The sequence below is a fragment of the Otolemur garnettii genome, unplaced genomic scaffold (genome assembly GCF_000181295.1).
Source record: "Otolemur garnettii isolate 467f Iridium unplaced genomic scaffold, OtoGar3 scaffold00007, whole genome shotgun sequence".
Classification (NCBI taxonomy): Eukaryota; Metazoa; Chordata; class Mammalia; order Primates; family Galagidae; genus Otolemur; species Otolemur garnettii.
The window spans coordinates 11,873,076-11,889,008 of NW_003852402.1; the positions used below are offsets into that span (position 1 = coordinate 11,873,076).

Consider the following 15,933-nt stretch of genomic DNA (forward strand, 5'->3'; position numbering starts at 1 on the left):
GACTTTGGCCAAGACACTTAACCTCTTTGTGCCTGAGTTTCCTCAACTGCAAAGTGGGGCTTGTAAAAGTATCTACTGCCAAAAAAGGGGCCACTGGGACTAGTGGTTTCCTGGCACAAAGTAAGTGCAGAATGCATTTGTAGCTTTGCACACCCACGGTGGAAATGGGGAGAGGCCAGTGCAGATGAGGTGCACCCCACAGCAGGCTGGTGTCCCAGGCCACACCTGTTGACTCCAGGATTAGGATGCTATGTCCCTGCCAGCCTTCCTCCAATAAACCCCTCTGGGCTTGCAGGGAAAGGAGGAGCCTTGCTGTGTAGACTGTATTTTTAGTTCCCTGTGCTTCTCCCCAGCTGCTATAAGATACCTCTCCCCACCCCCAGCCTGGCCGCTTGGCTGGAAGCTCTGCGAGGACAGCTGGGGAGAAGGGAGCTGTGGTCAGTATGATGGTCACTAAGAGCTGCTGAGGGGGGTGGTCTCAAGTGGGAGTCTGGAGCAAGGCTGGGGTCTTCCTGCCCTGGCAAGGGCCTCAGGCAGGTCATGCAAACCCTAGGCCCCAGCCCTACTTTGAGCCCTGGCCTGGCACTGGCCCAGGAGGGTGGATCCTGCCAGGAAGGCACAGGCTGAACTGGGGGTGGGCAGCCATTGGACAGGAAGGAGGCTCTGCCAGGCCAGCTTCTAAATGTTGGTTCTCAGGAGGTGGAAGGGAGGCAGCTGAGCCTGAGGGGGACCCCGGGCTTTGAGGAGCCAAAGCCCTTTCCCTCTTTCCATCTTTGTTCCCCTTTGTGGAGTCTTAAAGTATAATCTCCCAGATTCATGGGGGGCTATTGGCTGCCCATGGGCTGGCCAGTTCCCAGGTCACCTAGGCTGGACTTTCTGGCCTCAAGAATATTGAGGCTGGGTGCACAGCAGCCTGGAGGCTCTAATCTGTGCAGGCGGGTGCTAGAAGTCCCTGGCTGGCACATTCTCTTTGTGTGCTTGTGACCAGAGGGGAGGGTCACAGAGGCTGAAGATGGCAGAAGCCATCCTTCTATGCCAGACTGGGGCTCCTACCTACCTGGGGAGGGTGCTCAGTAAAAGTTCCAGGATGTTTAGTCTAGACAAGAAAGTCTTAGGTGAGCCTGCTGTGAGAGAGACGTGGCTGGTCCTCTATACCCCCAAGGAGCCAGCAGAGCAGGAACAAGGTGCTGAGGGTGATGAGAAGGCATCTTTTGGTTCAACATAAAGAAGACTTTGTAAAGCCTTAGGTACTGCGTTCCCTGCTCCTAGGAGTATTCAAGCAGACGCCAGGTGAAGGTCTCTAGGGAGAACTACATCTCACGGGAATTGAACAATATACCATTGAAGGCTTCTTTTAGCTTCAAGACATGATGGCCATGTAATTCTAGACTCCTGTCTCTAGCTTTCTGTCATTTGGGAATCTAGAACCCAAATTTCTAGAGTAGTGACAGTTGAAGGCATTGGCAATGCAGAATTTTATTCTGGGATCTCAAGAATTCGAAGATTACTTGAGGGGAATCCTACAAGTCTCAGGTTTTTTGGATTTAAGAGATTTTGCAGTGAAAGACAGGGTGGGGGGAAGAGGAGGGCACAGGTCTGACTTGATAGGATCCAGGTTTGTCCCTTTGGGTGTCAAATTAACCTGCCTCTGTGTGTGTGTGTGTGTGTCTGTGGCGTGAGAGTGTAAGGCTGTAAAAAGTTTTGCACACAAGGGCAGCCTGGCTTTCCTATTTTGTGTCCACTGCTTCCCTGCCCCGGCCATAGTGAAGGCTGCCACCAGGATAATAATAGCCCCCAAACAGAGCAGGCGACTCCAGGTAGCCATAGCAACCGTTAGGTAACGGGCTCTGTTGTAGAGATGTGTAAGTACAAACAGACGTCGGTACCTTCCCATTAGCTTAAATGGTAAAACTTAAAAGCTTTGTCAACTTCAAAGCCATGGGTTTCCATGAGCACACCAGTTAATGGGCACGCCTGGCAGGCGGCTGACAGCTCCACATTAAACACTTCAGTGTTCCTAAGGAGTTGATGAGATTTTAAATACTCAGGCTATCCCCAGGCAATGGGGACAGTGAAGATGGGGGAGGAGCTGGGGATTCAGGTAATAATTGGCCCTGCCCAACCCCCTCCCTGGGTTGTTCTGAGACCCTCAGGTGGGCACAGGCTGGACAGCATTTGAAAGCTGCGTACTGGGCAGAGCATGGTGGCTCACGCCTATAAAACCAGCACTTTGGGAGGCCAAGATGGGAGGATTACTTAAGGCCAGGAATTTGAAATCAGGCTGGGCAACATAGTGAGACCCTATCTCTACTAAAAACATAATTGGCTCATGTGGCTCAAAGGAGTAGAGCGCAGGCCCCATATGCCAGAGGTGGCGGCCCTGGCCAAAAACTGCAAAAAAAAATCAGCCAGGCATGGTGGTGCATGCCTATAGTCTTAGCTCCTTAGGAGGCTGAACCGGGAGAGTCACTTGAGGCCAAGAGTCTAAGATAAGTCTGAACAACATGGTGATACCCTATCTCTATAAACAATAGAAAAATTAGGCTGGATGAAATAGCTTATGCCTGTAATCACTTTGGGAGGCTGAAATGAGAGGATTGCTTGAGGTCAGGAGTTTGAGAACAGCCTGAGCAACATAGTTAAGACCCCTATCTCTACAAAAACTAACAAAAACTTAGCTGGGTGTGGTGGCACGCACCTGTAGTCCCTGCTATTTGGGAGGCTGAGGTGGGAGGATTGGTTGCGCCCCAGAGTTTGAGGTTACAGTGACTCACGGTCATGCCACTATTCTCCAGCCTGGGGTACAGAGTGACAGCCATGTTTAAAAAAAAGAAAGCCACATGCACACCATGTAATTAAGGATTGCTGGTGCTGAGGACTCAAGTCTGAACCCAGGGCTGTCGATTCTGACGGTGGTGTTGGGATGTGGGCCAAGGGCCTTCCCAGCACATGGGGCAGGTGACCAGAGCTGGCCTGGTGTGGCCTGCTGCTGCCCCCTCCTTTCTGCACTGTTCTCCCCCACTCTGGGTTCACCCTCCAGCAAGTGACCCACTCGGAGTTGCCTTCCGATGCTGGGCTGCTCAGCCTGGGCCCTGTGTGTGTGGGCTCTGAATGAATACATGGACTAAGGAACAGATGAATGAATGAATGACAGCCCCCTAACATAACCATGGCGTTCCAAGCTTCTCATTTGCCACCACATCTTCCACTGATAAGGCTGCACAGGGCTGGAGGTGGCCAGCGCAGCAGCAGGGTGGTCTGGGAAGAGGCGTCAGGTGTGCCTCTGACCCTCTTGGTCCTTGGGAATCCAGAGAACAGAACTTGCTGGAAGGAGACACAGGGGTCATGCGAGAGCCCTTCTGTCCTGGGCTAGTTCACTCAGCAGCCTAGTGGGCAGCTCCTGGCAAGCCCACATGGTAACCGGCTAGGCTTTGCAGGGACCCTCCCATTCATCCCTTGGAGGGTGTTCTACACCCAAGGTTGCATTGGGGAACTCCAAGTTTAGGGATTATTTGAATTTGATCCTTTTCTGGCTACATTTCCTATTTATTGACCCGTGCTGGCCAAACATTCCCATTCACTTTCTGAAGGGGGATCTGACTGGCAGGGCTGATGGGCATTGGCGGCTCAGATGACGCTCAGGCTGGCAGCAGGGAGAATGGTGTGGTCCCAGAACATAATCGCCTCTGTCTGAGCCTCAGCAGGGACTGGGGCCTGGCAGTCACCTTTACAAAGAGCTGTGTGGGAGGAGCAGTCATCACTGACACAGCCCTGCAGACCCAGGACAGCCCAAACACTCACTTACGCTTTCTGCACCTCATCTTCCCCAGCTGTAACTTGGGGTGATGCTTGCTAGCTCCTGGGGACGCTGTGAAGATGAGATGGAGTCCTGCCAGGAAGGTACTCTGTAAACTGCAAAGCCCTGTGCAGATGGAAGGAAGGGCCTGTACACACCTTCATCTTAGCTCTAAATAAACTGTGCCACATTTTGAATTCCTCTTATCTCCCTAAGGAGACAGTGAGTTTCTTGAACACAGGATGTGTTTTGTTTGATTTTGTGGTTTGTGGGATGGATAGATGGATGGATGATAGACAGATGATGGGCGGATGGATGAGCAGGTGGATGGATGAGTGAATAGATAGGAGAATGGATGAATGGGTGGAGGGATGATGGACGGGTAGATAAGAGGTGAAGGATGGGCTCGGAGCCTGTAGCTCAATGGTTACAGCTCTGGCCACATACATCGGGGCCGACAGGTTCGAACTCGGCCTGGGCCTGCTAAACAACAATAACAACAATAATGACAAAATAGCCAGGTGTTGTGGCAGGTGCCTGTAGTTCCAGCTAGTTGGGAGGCTGAGGCAAGAGAATTGCTTAAGCCCGAGAGTTGGAGGTTGCTGTGAGCTGTGATGCTATGGCACTCTACCAAGGGTGACATAGTGTGACTCTGTCTCAAAAAAAAAGAGGTGAAGGATGGATGAACAGATGAGTGAATAGAAGGAGGGATGACGTGATGGATGGGTGAGAGAGCAGATGGGTACGTGTGCAGAGGGAGAGAGGGAGGCGTGGATGTAAATGATGCCTAATCATCCTCCACTTGACTTCCTTGAAAGACCATCATCCTTTGACTCAACAAACATTTATTCAGTTCAAACTTGGCACAGGGCATCGTGTGAAGCCCGATAGATACCCAGATTAATAAAACAAACCGTTGCCCTCATGTAAACCAAAATAAGGTTTTCAGGAGCAGAGACGTGGAGGCCTGATTTCCTGGGTGCAGATCCCAGCTCTGCGTCAAATGGTTGTGTACCGTGGCGAGATTCCCTAAATTCCTCCCAGTTAAATGGGGCTAACGTCAGGATCGATCACATAGGGATCTTGAGAGATTAAATGAGTTACCAAATGTAAAGTGCCTGGAATAGGGGCTGGCACCCAGCGGGGTCTCTATGGGTACCGGCTGACATTATGCTAACAGAGCAGTTGGCATGGAAACAAGGAACTGGGGTGCAGAGGTAAGCTGTGCAACAGGAGCCAATTCAGATAAACAAGAGAAGGAGCAACTAACTGTGCCTTGAAGGAGTACATCAAGCAAAACATTCCAGGGGGAGACATTTGAACAAGACCACAGGGCCAGGAGTTCTCTAAGAGATCATGGACTTGCTTGGGTGCACTCGACTACGTGCACATGAACCCATCCAGGCTCCTTCCCATCACTGCTGGCTGAGGTGTGGGGCATCTGGCGACATGGGCGGAAGGTGACGAGGAGACTGCTGAGGGCCAGGCCTGTCCTGGGGCCAGCCAGGGCACCTGGTGCCCAAGCTTAGAAACATGACAGGTCTCCTTGGGATGACTGACCGCAGGGAGCTTTGGGTTTCAGGCTGCTGGCATTGGCCTTGGTGGTGCCCTTTCTGCCAGCTTAGGAGAGTCCAGACAGTGGCTCAACCTCCTCCCTACTCTTTCCACAGACACAACCCCCCACCCCGCCCCTGTAGCCTGAGCTGTCCTGCCTCCCCACAATGGCATCTGCCCCAAAATAGCTTCCCATGTGAGGGCTAGAGAAAGAAAAAGATTAGACCCCTCCCTGGACGAGAAAGAGAGGAAGACAAGGGAGGGGAGGAGAGAGAGGGAGCCATCAGGTGATCTGTGTCGTGCATCGGGAAGGTATAAAAGTCCCTTTGAGGCCAAGCAGCCTCAAATTCCAGCTGCAGGGCCAGAACACCCAGTCACCCCACACTTGCTCTTTTTGTCTTCTGCAGACCACACCATGGGGCTCAGCGACGGGGAATGGCAGTTAGTGCTGAAGATCTGGGGCAAGGTGGAGGCTGACCTTGCCGGCCACGGACAGGATGTCCTCATCAGGTAAAAGGAAGACATCTCACCGTCCCTGTCACCCATACCCCAAAGATCAAGCATATTCAGTTGCAAGGTGGAGAGTTTGTCCTGGGGTAGACTAGTTGGCTTTTTAAAACCCCTGTTTGTTTTTGTTTGTTCGTTTGCATGCTTGCTTTTAAGTGTCAGGATTGAATGCAGGAAAGGAACCCATTGCAGGCTGATGTCAGCAGCCAGGGGTAACTTGAGAATCAGACCCTGGATACCTAGAGCTCACCAGGAAGAATGTTAGAATTACAGAGTTAATAAAGATCTTGTCCAGTCACCTCATACCTGGATAAGGACAAAAGGGGCTTCAAAAGGGAAGAACATTCCCAGAGTCTCAAGCCCATTAAAGTCCCTAAGTGTCTTGGCTTTCAAGGTGAGACAGATCTGGTTCTAGACTTGGCTCTGCCAAGACTGAGCAGCTGTGTGACCTTTGGGAAAGTACTCAACCTCTCTGAGCCCAAATGTCTTTTGTACAATGGAAGAAAACCCTAAAACCTACATCACAGAGGAGTAGTGGGGATGAAATACAATGATATATGTAAGAAGCCTGGCCCAGTTCCTGGCATATACTGAGTTCTAGAAATGTTAATAACTTCTGTACATTAAGCCCAGAATGGGGATATTTCAAGACATTGTAATCAGAGAACAGAAGACAGAAGCCCATTCATGGCCTTTGACATTGACTATGTGTTGCCTTTGAGAGCTCAGAATGATATGGTCTCCAAGGATATCCTGCCTTCTCCTGCAAGGCAGTAGAATACACCAAAGAAAACAAAATTCTGAGTTTTGTAAATAGAGGAGGACCAAGGTTTGTACGGAGAATCTCATTTTCCCGTTGACTACTACGCCAGTGGTGATACCCTCCCCTCTTCTTCTGGCCCCTTCCCTGTGTTCTGGGTTGGTTCAGTCAAACGCCTAGAGGGCTGTGAATCAGCATTGCTGCCCCTGGGAGGAAGTGGACCCTGGGGTTGCCGCCGGTGAGTGGGTTGTCCTTGGCGCTTTCATTACAAATTAGTTTCTCTTTGCTATGAGCCAGAGCCAGTTTTTCTTTTCCACACCGATGTCCTTCCGTCCCCTGGGCTATGTCCACTTCCGGCTCCCATCTGCCCAGGAAGAATGGCCAGTCCTGGAAGCTCTGTTGTCTGAAGTTTGAGCCCTTAGTGGTCCATGTTAGAAACACTTAAGGAAGGATGGTCAGGTTTTCTGCGGACTCTGGTGGCTTCCTGGGGTGTTCCCTGGTGTCTTTTTTCTCCTGTCCCTGCCAGCTGGCTGCTGGGGCTGCAACAGGCCTCTATTGGATGAACATCTCTCCTCAAATTTGGTATCAACTCCTGCCCCATCAATTTGCTGTGTGACCTTGAACAAGTCACTGCCCATCTCTGGGTCCTATTTCTCTATTGGTTGATAAAGCGATATTCTGCCATGGTCTCTGAGATCTCCTCCCATTCTCAGGCCCTAGGAGTCTCTGAGTCTGTGACCTCCCTTACTTTAGGAGAGGAGGCGGGACAGCTGGGAAGAGGTAGGAGAACAGAGCTTGCAGAACAGAGGTCTTTCCGAAGTGAATTTGGTGGCTGCCAGCCCTAAGGCAGTGACTTGGATGTCTTAAAGGAGACTCAAAGAGTTGTGTCATCAGGATTGGAGCCCCTTCCTGGGGCTAGGGGCCAGGGGCCATCTGCCAAGGACAAGACAAGATGCCTGGGGCTGCTGGCCCCGGAAGGTCCAAGAAGGCCTGATGCCCTGTCACGTCTTAAACTTTGGGACGCTCAGAGACCGTGCCAGCTGGTTTGGCCCTCTCAGTGCGTGGGGTCTAGGGATCATGGGCTCCAAGAGAGGTGGAGGATGCTAACTCCCAGGCTGCAAATGCCCCCATGGGAGCTGGCCTCTTGGTTCTGTTCCAGACACTGACCCCGAGCTCTCTTACTGACCTTGGAAAGGTCATTTCTCCAATCCTCTGATTAGAAAAGAGAACAAATGCTGTTAATCCCAGCCTGTTAGTAAAATGTTGAGGCCATTGCCATAAACAAAAGCTCTGGAAGCCAGAAGGTCAGCTGGACATTCTGGCTCTAGGAGTGGGGCTCAGGAGCGGGGGCTGCTGAGTAGACTCCAGGCGTCTGCCTTTCTTCCCCTTTCCCAAACCTTTTCTGCTTTACTTTGGCATTTTTTATTGAAACAAAGGATTTCAAGGCCATGGAGAGTTTGAAAACTACTGTTGGTGGTCAGCACTTCTCACATTACAGAGAGGAGATTGAGCCTAAGTGTTTCAACCAGCCAGTGGCAGCTACAGCCAGAACCCAAAATTTCTGTGCTGGGGATGATGATGGGGAAATGATGGTGTTGGTGATAGTGATAGTGAAGGTGGCACTGAGGATGGGGAGGATAATCAGTAGGTATACAGTGCCTTCTGAATGCCAGGCCCAGTGTTAAGTGTTTCATCTATATCATTAACTCACTTAAGCCTGACAACCTTTTGAGGTAGATATTATTACGAACATCACACTTAACAGAGAGGCTAAGTAACTTGCCCAAGGTCACACAGCTGGAAAGAGGGGAACTGGAGTTGAAGTCCAGTAGGTGGGATCCAGCATCCCCGCTCTTGCCCACTGTATGACACCGCCCACACTAGAGATGGGGTCCTGTGCACTCAGGTTCTTTTGTTCTAGTGGAGCAGATGGTTTTCTGGGTCTGAGAGTGCTCACTGCCCCTTGTGGGTGTCTGATTGGGCCTCAGTTCCGAGAGCAGCAGGGAAATTGGCCTCTTTTCTCTCTGACTTGCCTGGAGACCAATGAACCAGGTGAAAGTGAAGTGAAGGTGTAAACACAGGGAAGGGAGGCTTCCAAAGCCCCAGGGGAAATGCCCTCTGCCCATTTCTGCAGGGTGAGGGTCTTCTTTTATTTATTAGTTTATTTATTGTGGAGACAGAGTCTCACTTTATTGCTCTCAGTAGAGTGCTGTGGTGTCACAGCTCACAGCAACCTCCATCTTCTGGGCTTAGGCGATTCTCTTGCCTCAGGCTCCTGAGTAGCTGGAACTACAGGTGCCCGCCACAATGCCCAGCTATTTTTTTGTTGCAGTGTGGCTGGTGCCGGGTTCGAACCCGCCACCCTTGGTATACGGGCCAACACCCTACCCACTGAGCCACAGGCGCCACACAGGTGAGGGTCTTCTATCTGCTCATTTCTCAGGTTGCTGTTGTCAGGAAAGCCCAGGAGTCCTTCCGTGGCTGCCCTGGAGGTTCCCAGCTGCAGACCCTGGGCTCATGGGAGGCAGGCAGCTATGTGGTGCCAGAACAATCTGGGGACAAATTAGTGTAATTCCCCTGCACTCTTTAAAGTAAATATGGGTTCTCTCCGGCTGGCTGGTGCTGAGAGCAGAGGGTGAGGCAGAGAAATCACCTCGACTAACGGTTTTGATTAACACATGGGTGAACCAAAACCCTGAGAGTTTGAGTGATTTCTCTCCTGTCGCACAACAGATTGGTGACAAAGCTGGGACCAGGACTCAGCTTCCATAATTCCCAGTCTCATTTCTTTCTCCTAGACTTCTGGGGAGGAGTTGCCCCAAAATGTCTGCGATCCCCCACTGCCTTGGATCCTAGGTCCTTGGCCCTCTTCTGCCCCAGTCTCCTTCCAGCGTCCTGAGCTCAGGCCACTGCCCGTGGGTGCCAGGTCTTGCATCTGTCAGGCGGGAGTTCAAGGATCATTGTTGCCAGATAATAATAGCCAGGAGCTCAGAGACCCTTGGATGAGAGGTGCCAGAGACAAGCTGTCAGTGACGCACGAGGCTCTGGACAGGGCCTCGGGGTGATATCGGTCATGGCTGTGGGCACAGCTGTGTTCTGGGGAAGCATGAGACGTGCTCCTGGGGGAAGGGATTGCTCCCAGTCCCACAGTGCCAGCCTCTGTGTGTGCACTAGGAGATATTTACATGTACTCTGTGTGCACATGTGAGTGTGTGCATGCACCGGTGACAGCCCAATGTGTGTACACTTGTGAGCGCTGGTACATTTCTGTGTAGGTCTCGGTTTGCACGTAAACATCTTTGGGTAACGTGGCAAAGCCTGAGTCATCAACAGGCGTGTAGACATGAAGCCACCCTGCCTGGGTGAAATTCTCGGTACGTGGCACCTGCCCCATCAGCTTTTTAAAGTGAATTCATCCGTGTGCTGCACTTGGAACAGAAATGTCCCACCCATGTGGGTCGGTATTATCACTGCCTTCATTTAACCAAGTGTGCGGTTTGTGTGTGTCCACTTGCATATTGCTAAGCTGGACTTAGCCAATATTAGACCCCTTTCCAGATAGGAGATCTGATTATTGATTCAGAGTGAGTGAGAATGGTGTTGAAAGCATCTAATGGTGTGCTTGGAAGAAGAGTTAGATTTGCTTATCTCGAAGTTCCTCTTGTCCCTGGATCCTGGGATTCATAACCCTGGGCCAAGCTCTAAGATTGCTCATGTCCTGACACTGGGGCGGGAGCCCCAAACCCACTGGGCTCTTTTATCCCTTCCTCATCCCTTCTCTTCTGCCAAGTGGAGAAGGAAGGAAGTGGCCTGTGCTCCAGGACTCTGCGAGGAAGGGCAACCCTGCTGGGGAAGAAACACACAAGGCTCTGCTCCTCCTGCTGTTGGTGCTGAGCTTGGGGAAGAGGCCTCACCTTTCACTCTCCTCTTCTATAAAATGGGGTAATGAAAGCACCTGCCTCCCAGTGTTGCTGTGAGGACCCAGTGAGCTAATACACAAAAAACACTTAAAATAGTCATATCCTTGCTGGGTGTCCTGGAAGCATTGGCTTGTGCCAGTCCAGTGCTCTCGCTGCAAAATCAGAAACTGTCTCTTGCTTCACCATGAGGTCCTAACCAAGCTCATAACCCTGGAACGGGGAGCGGAACACAGGATGGAGAAATGTAAATTCTGCATGTAGGTGCAAGTCATCGTCAAAGGTCTGGTGAGAGGATGGGAAGATGTGGGGTTCACATGAAGAAGAGCTGGGGGCTTTAGGTGACCACAAGCTGAAGAGCAGACCAGCAAGGGAGGTGGCTCCTGCAAACACGGACTCGCTCTCAGGTTGTATGAGAATCGCTCAGATTTAGAAGAGGGGGACTCAGCATCCTGGTCATGGGCTACCGTCCCCACAGGACGCTGGGATGGACACCATGGTAACAGGGTGCTTCCTCACTTCTGGGCACAATGGCTCAGGGGAGAAACTGGAGTGCACCCATATAGTGGCATCGCAAGGATGTCACAGAGCTGGAAACCACAAAAGAGGAATCTTCCAAGGAACTGAAGACAGGAGGAGAGAAAGCCCTGGGCAGACAGGAGCACCCTTGCCAAATATTTTGGGCTGTGGCACAAGGGACAGAGCATGAGTTATGGAATTGTCTGATTTGGGGTTTGATCTAGGCTCTGTCTCCCACTAGCCACGTGACCCTGGCAAATCACTTATCTCTGTGACCTTTGTTTCCCCACGAGTGAAATGGGGGACTCACTTTCACCCTGGGGCCACGTTTGACTCCCTTTGTGTGGGCACCCACCTGCTCACAGCAGGGAGGGCTGGAGTGGCTACTCAGGGTCCCCAGCAGAGGGCCTCTGTGGTGACTCTGTGAGCGCCGGGCAGGAGCGAGCACTGATTTGTGGCAGGTGGGTCCGGTGCTCTCTGTGCAGTGAGGGGACTGGGAGGTGCAGAGTCAGAGCTTGGGCTCAAGATAAGTAAGAGGTTTCTGGGCCCGAGAACTGCTCTGGGGCAGAATGGCTTTTGAAGGAGGATGTGAGCCTCCTGTAGCTAGAGGTTTTTAAGCAGCTGAAGCTGCAAAGATGGTCCCCAGAGTGGGCTACGGCTACTCTTTGAGTCACTCAGGCCTGGTCCTCTGCACATTTGCACTGCAATACTTTGATCAGGACGTCATCCCTCTGAGTCTCTGTTTCATCATCTGTAAAATGGGAATCACACAAATGACTTCAGAGGGAAATACTGGTGCAGAGCCTCACGTAGGGCCTGACGCACAGTAGGGGCCCACCTGGCTTCTGTGCTCCTGCCCTACCCATAATACCATTCGGCCAGATCTACTCTCCAAACAGCTCGGGGACAATGGGAGTGAAAATTGCAGTGAGGTGATGCAGAGATGTCTTTTTCCTTCCTGCACCTCACAGTGGCAGCGAAGAGGAGGGAGGTGCTGCTGACGACAGTAAAGATGATAAAGCAGGCACTTTACAGCACTCGCTGCACACCGGCCGCCCCACTGTGCTCAGCACGTACTGTCCCGTTCAGTCCACAGTGTAGGGACAATCAGGATGCATTATCCCCTTTCTTTGCATGAGGAAGCTGAGGCCCAGAGAGGTGAAGTGAGTTGCCCAGGGGCACACAGCTGGGAAGAGGGGCATCTGGCCACCTCCGGACCCCAGCGCACATCCCCACTCCTGACTCTAGCCCGCTCTGTGCCCACAGGCTCTTTACAGCTCACCCTGAGACTCTGGAGAAGTTCGACAAATTCAAGAACCTGAAGACACCAGACGAGATGAAGGCGTCCGAGGACCTGAAGAAGCACGGTGTCACTGTGCTCACGGCCCTGGGGGGCATCCTTAAGAAGAAGGGGCAGCACGAGGCAGAGATCAAGCCCCTGGCCCAGTCGCATGCCACCAAGCACAAGATCCCTGTCAAGTACCTGGAGGTAGGCCCAGGGACAGCAGACGGGGAGGGGGGGATGAAGGGGGAGAGGGAAAGCCCTTGTGGGGGTGAGATTTGGGTTTGAGTCTCAGCTTGGCCACTCACTTTTGGGTTGTCTTATGACCCTCCTCTCTGTGCCCCAGCATCCCCATTTGTAAAGTGGACTGACACCCGCTTTCCTTTCCTCCCTGAGTCATTGAGAAGGGACGCATTGCCAATCTCAGGTGCAGTGGCTTTAATTTAGAATGTTAAATGAGTGTCTCATTACCAAGGAGTGGGGGGAGAGTGGACATCGGGTGTGCGACTTGCATTTTCTCCGCTGGTAGGTACCGATATTGGACCCACTCAGTAGAGAAAGAAACGGAGCACAGAGAGGTTAAGTAGCTTCTCCATGGTCACAGAGGTTGAAATGGCAGAGCCAGGATTCAAACTCAGGTCTTCGGTACTCCAGAGGCCCAATCCCTAGCCACTGTGCCACACAGGGTTTGTGTGGCAGGAGCTTGGCAGCGAGGCTCAGTCCAGCATGGGGTGGCCTGAGGGCTGGCTCTATTTGGTCCAGCATCTCATAGACACAGAGACAGAACCTCAGGCATCCCAGGTGTTCATTGGTGTGACCCTCTGAGATGGGCTGGAAAGGTGGATGGGCTGAGGTGGGGATGGGAGCCTGAGCTTCAGGCTCCATCTCTGTAACTATGGGAGGAAGAGGTGTGGGACAGGAGGTCCGAGGGAGGTGGGGATGTAAGCCTGTGTGGATGGGTATGTCCCCAGAAGATGGGAATAGCAGGAAGGCTGGTGCAGCAAAGAGGATGAGGTTATGGTGACAGCCACCAGTAGGGATGGGCCACAGTGAGCATTAGCCTGGGTCACTCCACAGATTTTCCACAATCACTCCATGGGGTTAGGAATTACATTCAGGGTCTTCTTTTCCTTTCACATAAAAGAAATTCAGCAGTAGGGAGTCCAAAGCTGGCATGGGCCCTTGAAGTCACCTGGGACACAGGCTCACTCTTTTTGGGCTGTCATCCTTAGCACGCGGCATCTGTCCTCAGAGTTACCTCATGGTCAACAAGGCTGCAAGAACTCCAGCCACCTGGTCTGTATTCCAAATAGGGAGCAGGAGAGAGGAAGGCTCTTTTTTAAGGAGTTTAAGAAGTCCCAGAAATCTCATCCAACCATTTTGTTCACATCTCTTTGGCCAGCAGTTAGTTATAAGGCCACACCTATATGCATGGGAAGCCGGGAAATGTCTGTTGCCACTGAAGAAGACAGGGACATGGATATTGCACAGGCGACCAGCAATCTGCCCTCTTAACCCCATTTTACTGATTTGGAAACTGGGAGCTCAGAGAGGTTAAGTAGCTTGCCAAGGTCACACAGCTAACAAGCCAGGAGGTACAATCAGATCTATGCTCCTGTGGAATTCAAACCCTGAATCCACAGTGGCAGAATATGGCTCATCAACAATGGCCCCCCACACCCCCCCCCCTTCAGCCATGCTCCACAATCACACACAAATAGTCCTGTTTACCCACCCTGCTCGGTGTCACTGACATGGTGGGCCAGTCCTGCCTCAAATTCCACACATGCTGCCGTTCCTCCTCCATGTCTTCTCTCAGCAAATCCCTGTTTCTTCCGAGGCCCAGCTCAGAAGGCCCCAGGCCCAGGAGATAGTCAGCTGTTCCTTCTGACCCCTCCCTGCCCCGAGCACTTTATCCTGATTCCTGTCCTGGCACCTGCTGGCCTGCATTGCAATTTTTCTCTTCACCCAGGGGGCTGCCAGCTGCCTGCCAGCTGGAACTCGGGCCCCTCAAGAGTGACACCTGCTTGACTCAGTGCCCATAGCACAGTGGTTACAGCGTCAGCTACATACACTGAGGGCAGCAGGTTCAAACCCAGCCCAGGCCAGCTAAACAACAATGACAACTGCAGCAAAAAATAGCTGGGGCATTGTGGCAGGTGCCTGTAGTCCCAGCTATTTGGGAGGCTGAGGTAAGAGAATCGCTTTAGCCCAGGAGTTTGAGGTTGCTGTGAGCTATGATGCCATAGCACTCTACCGAGGCTCTGTCTCAAAAAGAAAAAAAGGAGTGACACCTGCTTGCTACCATTCCTGTGCCCTGGTGGCACAGTGCAATTTGAATGACCAGGTCCTCACTCTAGGGGTGAAGAAACTGAGGCTTGGAGAGAAGAAAAAATATAGCCAAGGTAGCACAACCAGCTAGTGGAATTGAACCTGGGTCTGCCTAGAACAAGTTTGATTTAATGCATGAGGTCTGCAAAAAATTAAGACACAGCCCAGATGTCCTTCTTCTCCCTCATGGCAGGTTCTCCTTTCCTGCTTCTCCTAAGACATCCTCCACCCGACCTGTGGGTGGGATCAAATCTTGACAAGGGGGCTCCCTGTGGTGGTTGTGGGGAAGGAAAGGTGGTTTTTTTTTTAGAGACAGAGTTTCGCTTTGTCACCCTCGGTAGAGTGCTGTGGTGTCACAGCTCACAGCAACCTCCAGCTCTTGGGCTTAGGCAATTCTCTTGCCTCAGCCTCCTGAGTAGCTGGGACTACTGGTGCCTGCCACAATGCCCAGCTATTTTTTTGTTGCATTTTGGCTGGGACTGCGTTCAAACCCGCCACCCGAGGTATATGAGGCCGGCGCCCTACTGACTGAGCCACAGGCGCTGCCCCGAAGGGAAGGTGTTAATCCATGGAGATCACACAGAACTTCACCTGGTGCATACTAAGTGCTCAGTAAAGAGCTCTGGAATAAAGAGAAGGCAGGACGAGTTCTGGCTCCCATCTGGTTCCACCCGGTGACCAGCATCCCTCTCCTCCCCCTGCAGTTCATCTCAGAGGCCATCATCCATGTTCTACAGAATAAGCATTCTGGGGACTTCGGCACTGATGTCCAGGGAGCCATGAGCAAGGCCCTAGAGCTGTTCCGGAATGACATCGCTGCCAAGTACAAGGAGCTGGGGTTCCAGGGCTAAGCTCCTGCAGCCCCATCCCCCCCAACCTGGGCCCTGGACCCGGGAAGTGGGGGCTGAGTCTCATGTAGCCATGTAGAGTTTGCTTTTGAGTGTCTGCTTGGTTTATGAGAGGTGGGCAGGAGAGGCTGAGGGGCTGGGGGTGGGATGTTCAAGTTGGCTCCACATACCTGACAAGGGGGCTCCCTGTGGAACGTCATCACCCTGGGAACAGGGAGACGTGTGGTCCTTTGTCGCTGTGGCCTGCACGTCTGGGTCAGACCTGGTTCTCCTTTGCTCTACATCCCAACCCAATTCCTTCCAACCACTAAACTGACTCTATCCCCAAATCCAACCCATTAGCTGTGCTCTGGCCATCATCATTCTCTGATCTATCACTGGCCACAGTAAAGGCAACAAAATGTCCCCTTGTGAAGAGG

At 52.1% G+C, this 15,933-nt stretch overlaps 1 protein-coding gene across 1 annotated transcript; it reads left to right on the forward strand.

The window, feature by feature from the left end:
* Positions 1-5,723: 5,723 nt before the first annotated feature.
* On the forward strand, positions 5,724-15,676 carry MB (myoglobin). Its single transcript, XM_003783259.2, has 3 exons — positions 5,724-5,860; positions 12,320-12,542; positions 15,371-15,676. The coding sequence occupies exons 1-3, from the start codon at positions 5,766-5,768 to the stop codon at positions 15,515-15,517; spliced, it is 465 nt and encodes a 154-aa protein (XP_003783307.1). The 5' UTR covers positions 5,724-5,765; the 3' UTR covers positions 15,518-15,676.
* Positions 15,677-15,933: the final 257 nt, after the last annotated feature.

What these genes read in the sequence shown, in the direction of transcription:
- MB (XM_003783259.2), top strand. Translation starts at nt 5,766, where the DNA reads ATGGGGCTCAGCGACGGGGAATGGCAGTTAGTGCTGAAGATCTGGGGC. An exon ending in GGACAGGATGTCCTCATCAG is followed by an intron (nt 5,861 to 12,319) that starts GTAAAAGGAAGA and finishes CTGTGCCCACAG; the next exon opens with GCTCTTTACAGCTCACCCTG. An exon ending in TCCCTGTCAAGTACCTGGAG is followed by an intron (nt 12,543 to 15,370) that starts GTAGGCCCAGGG and finishes CTCCCCCTGCAG; the next exon opens with TTCATCTCAGAGGCCATCAT.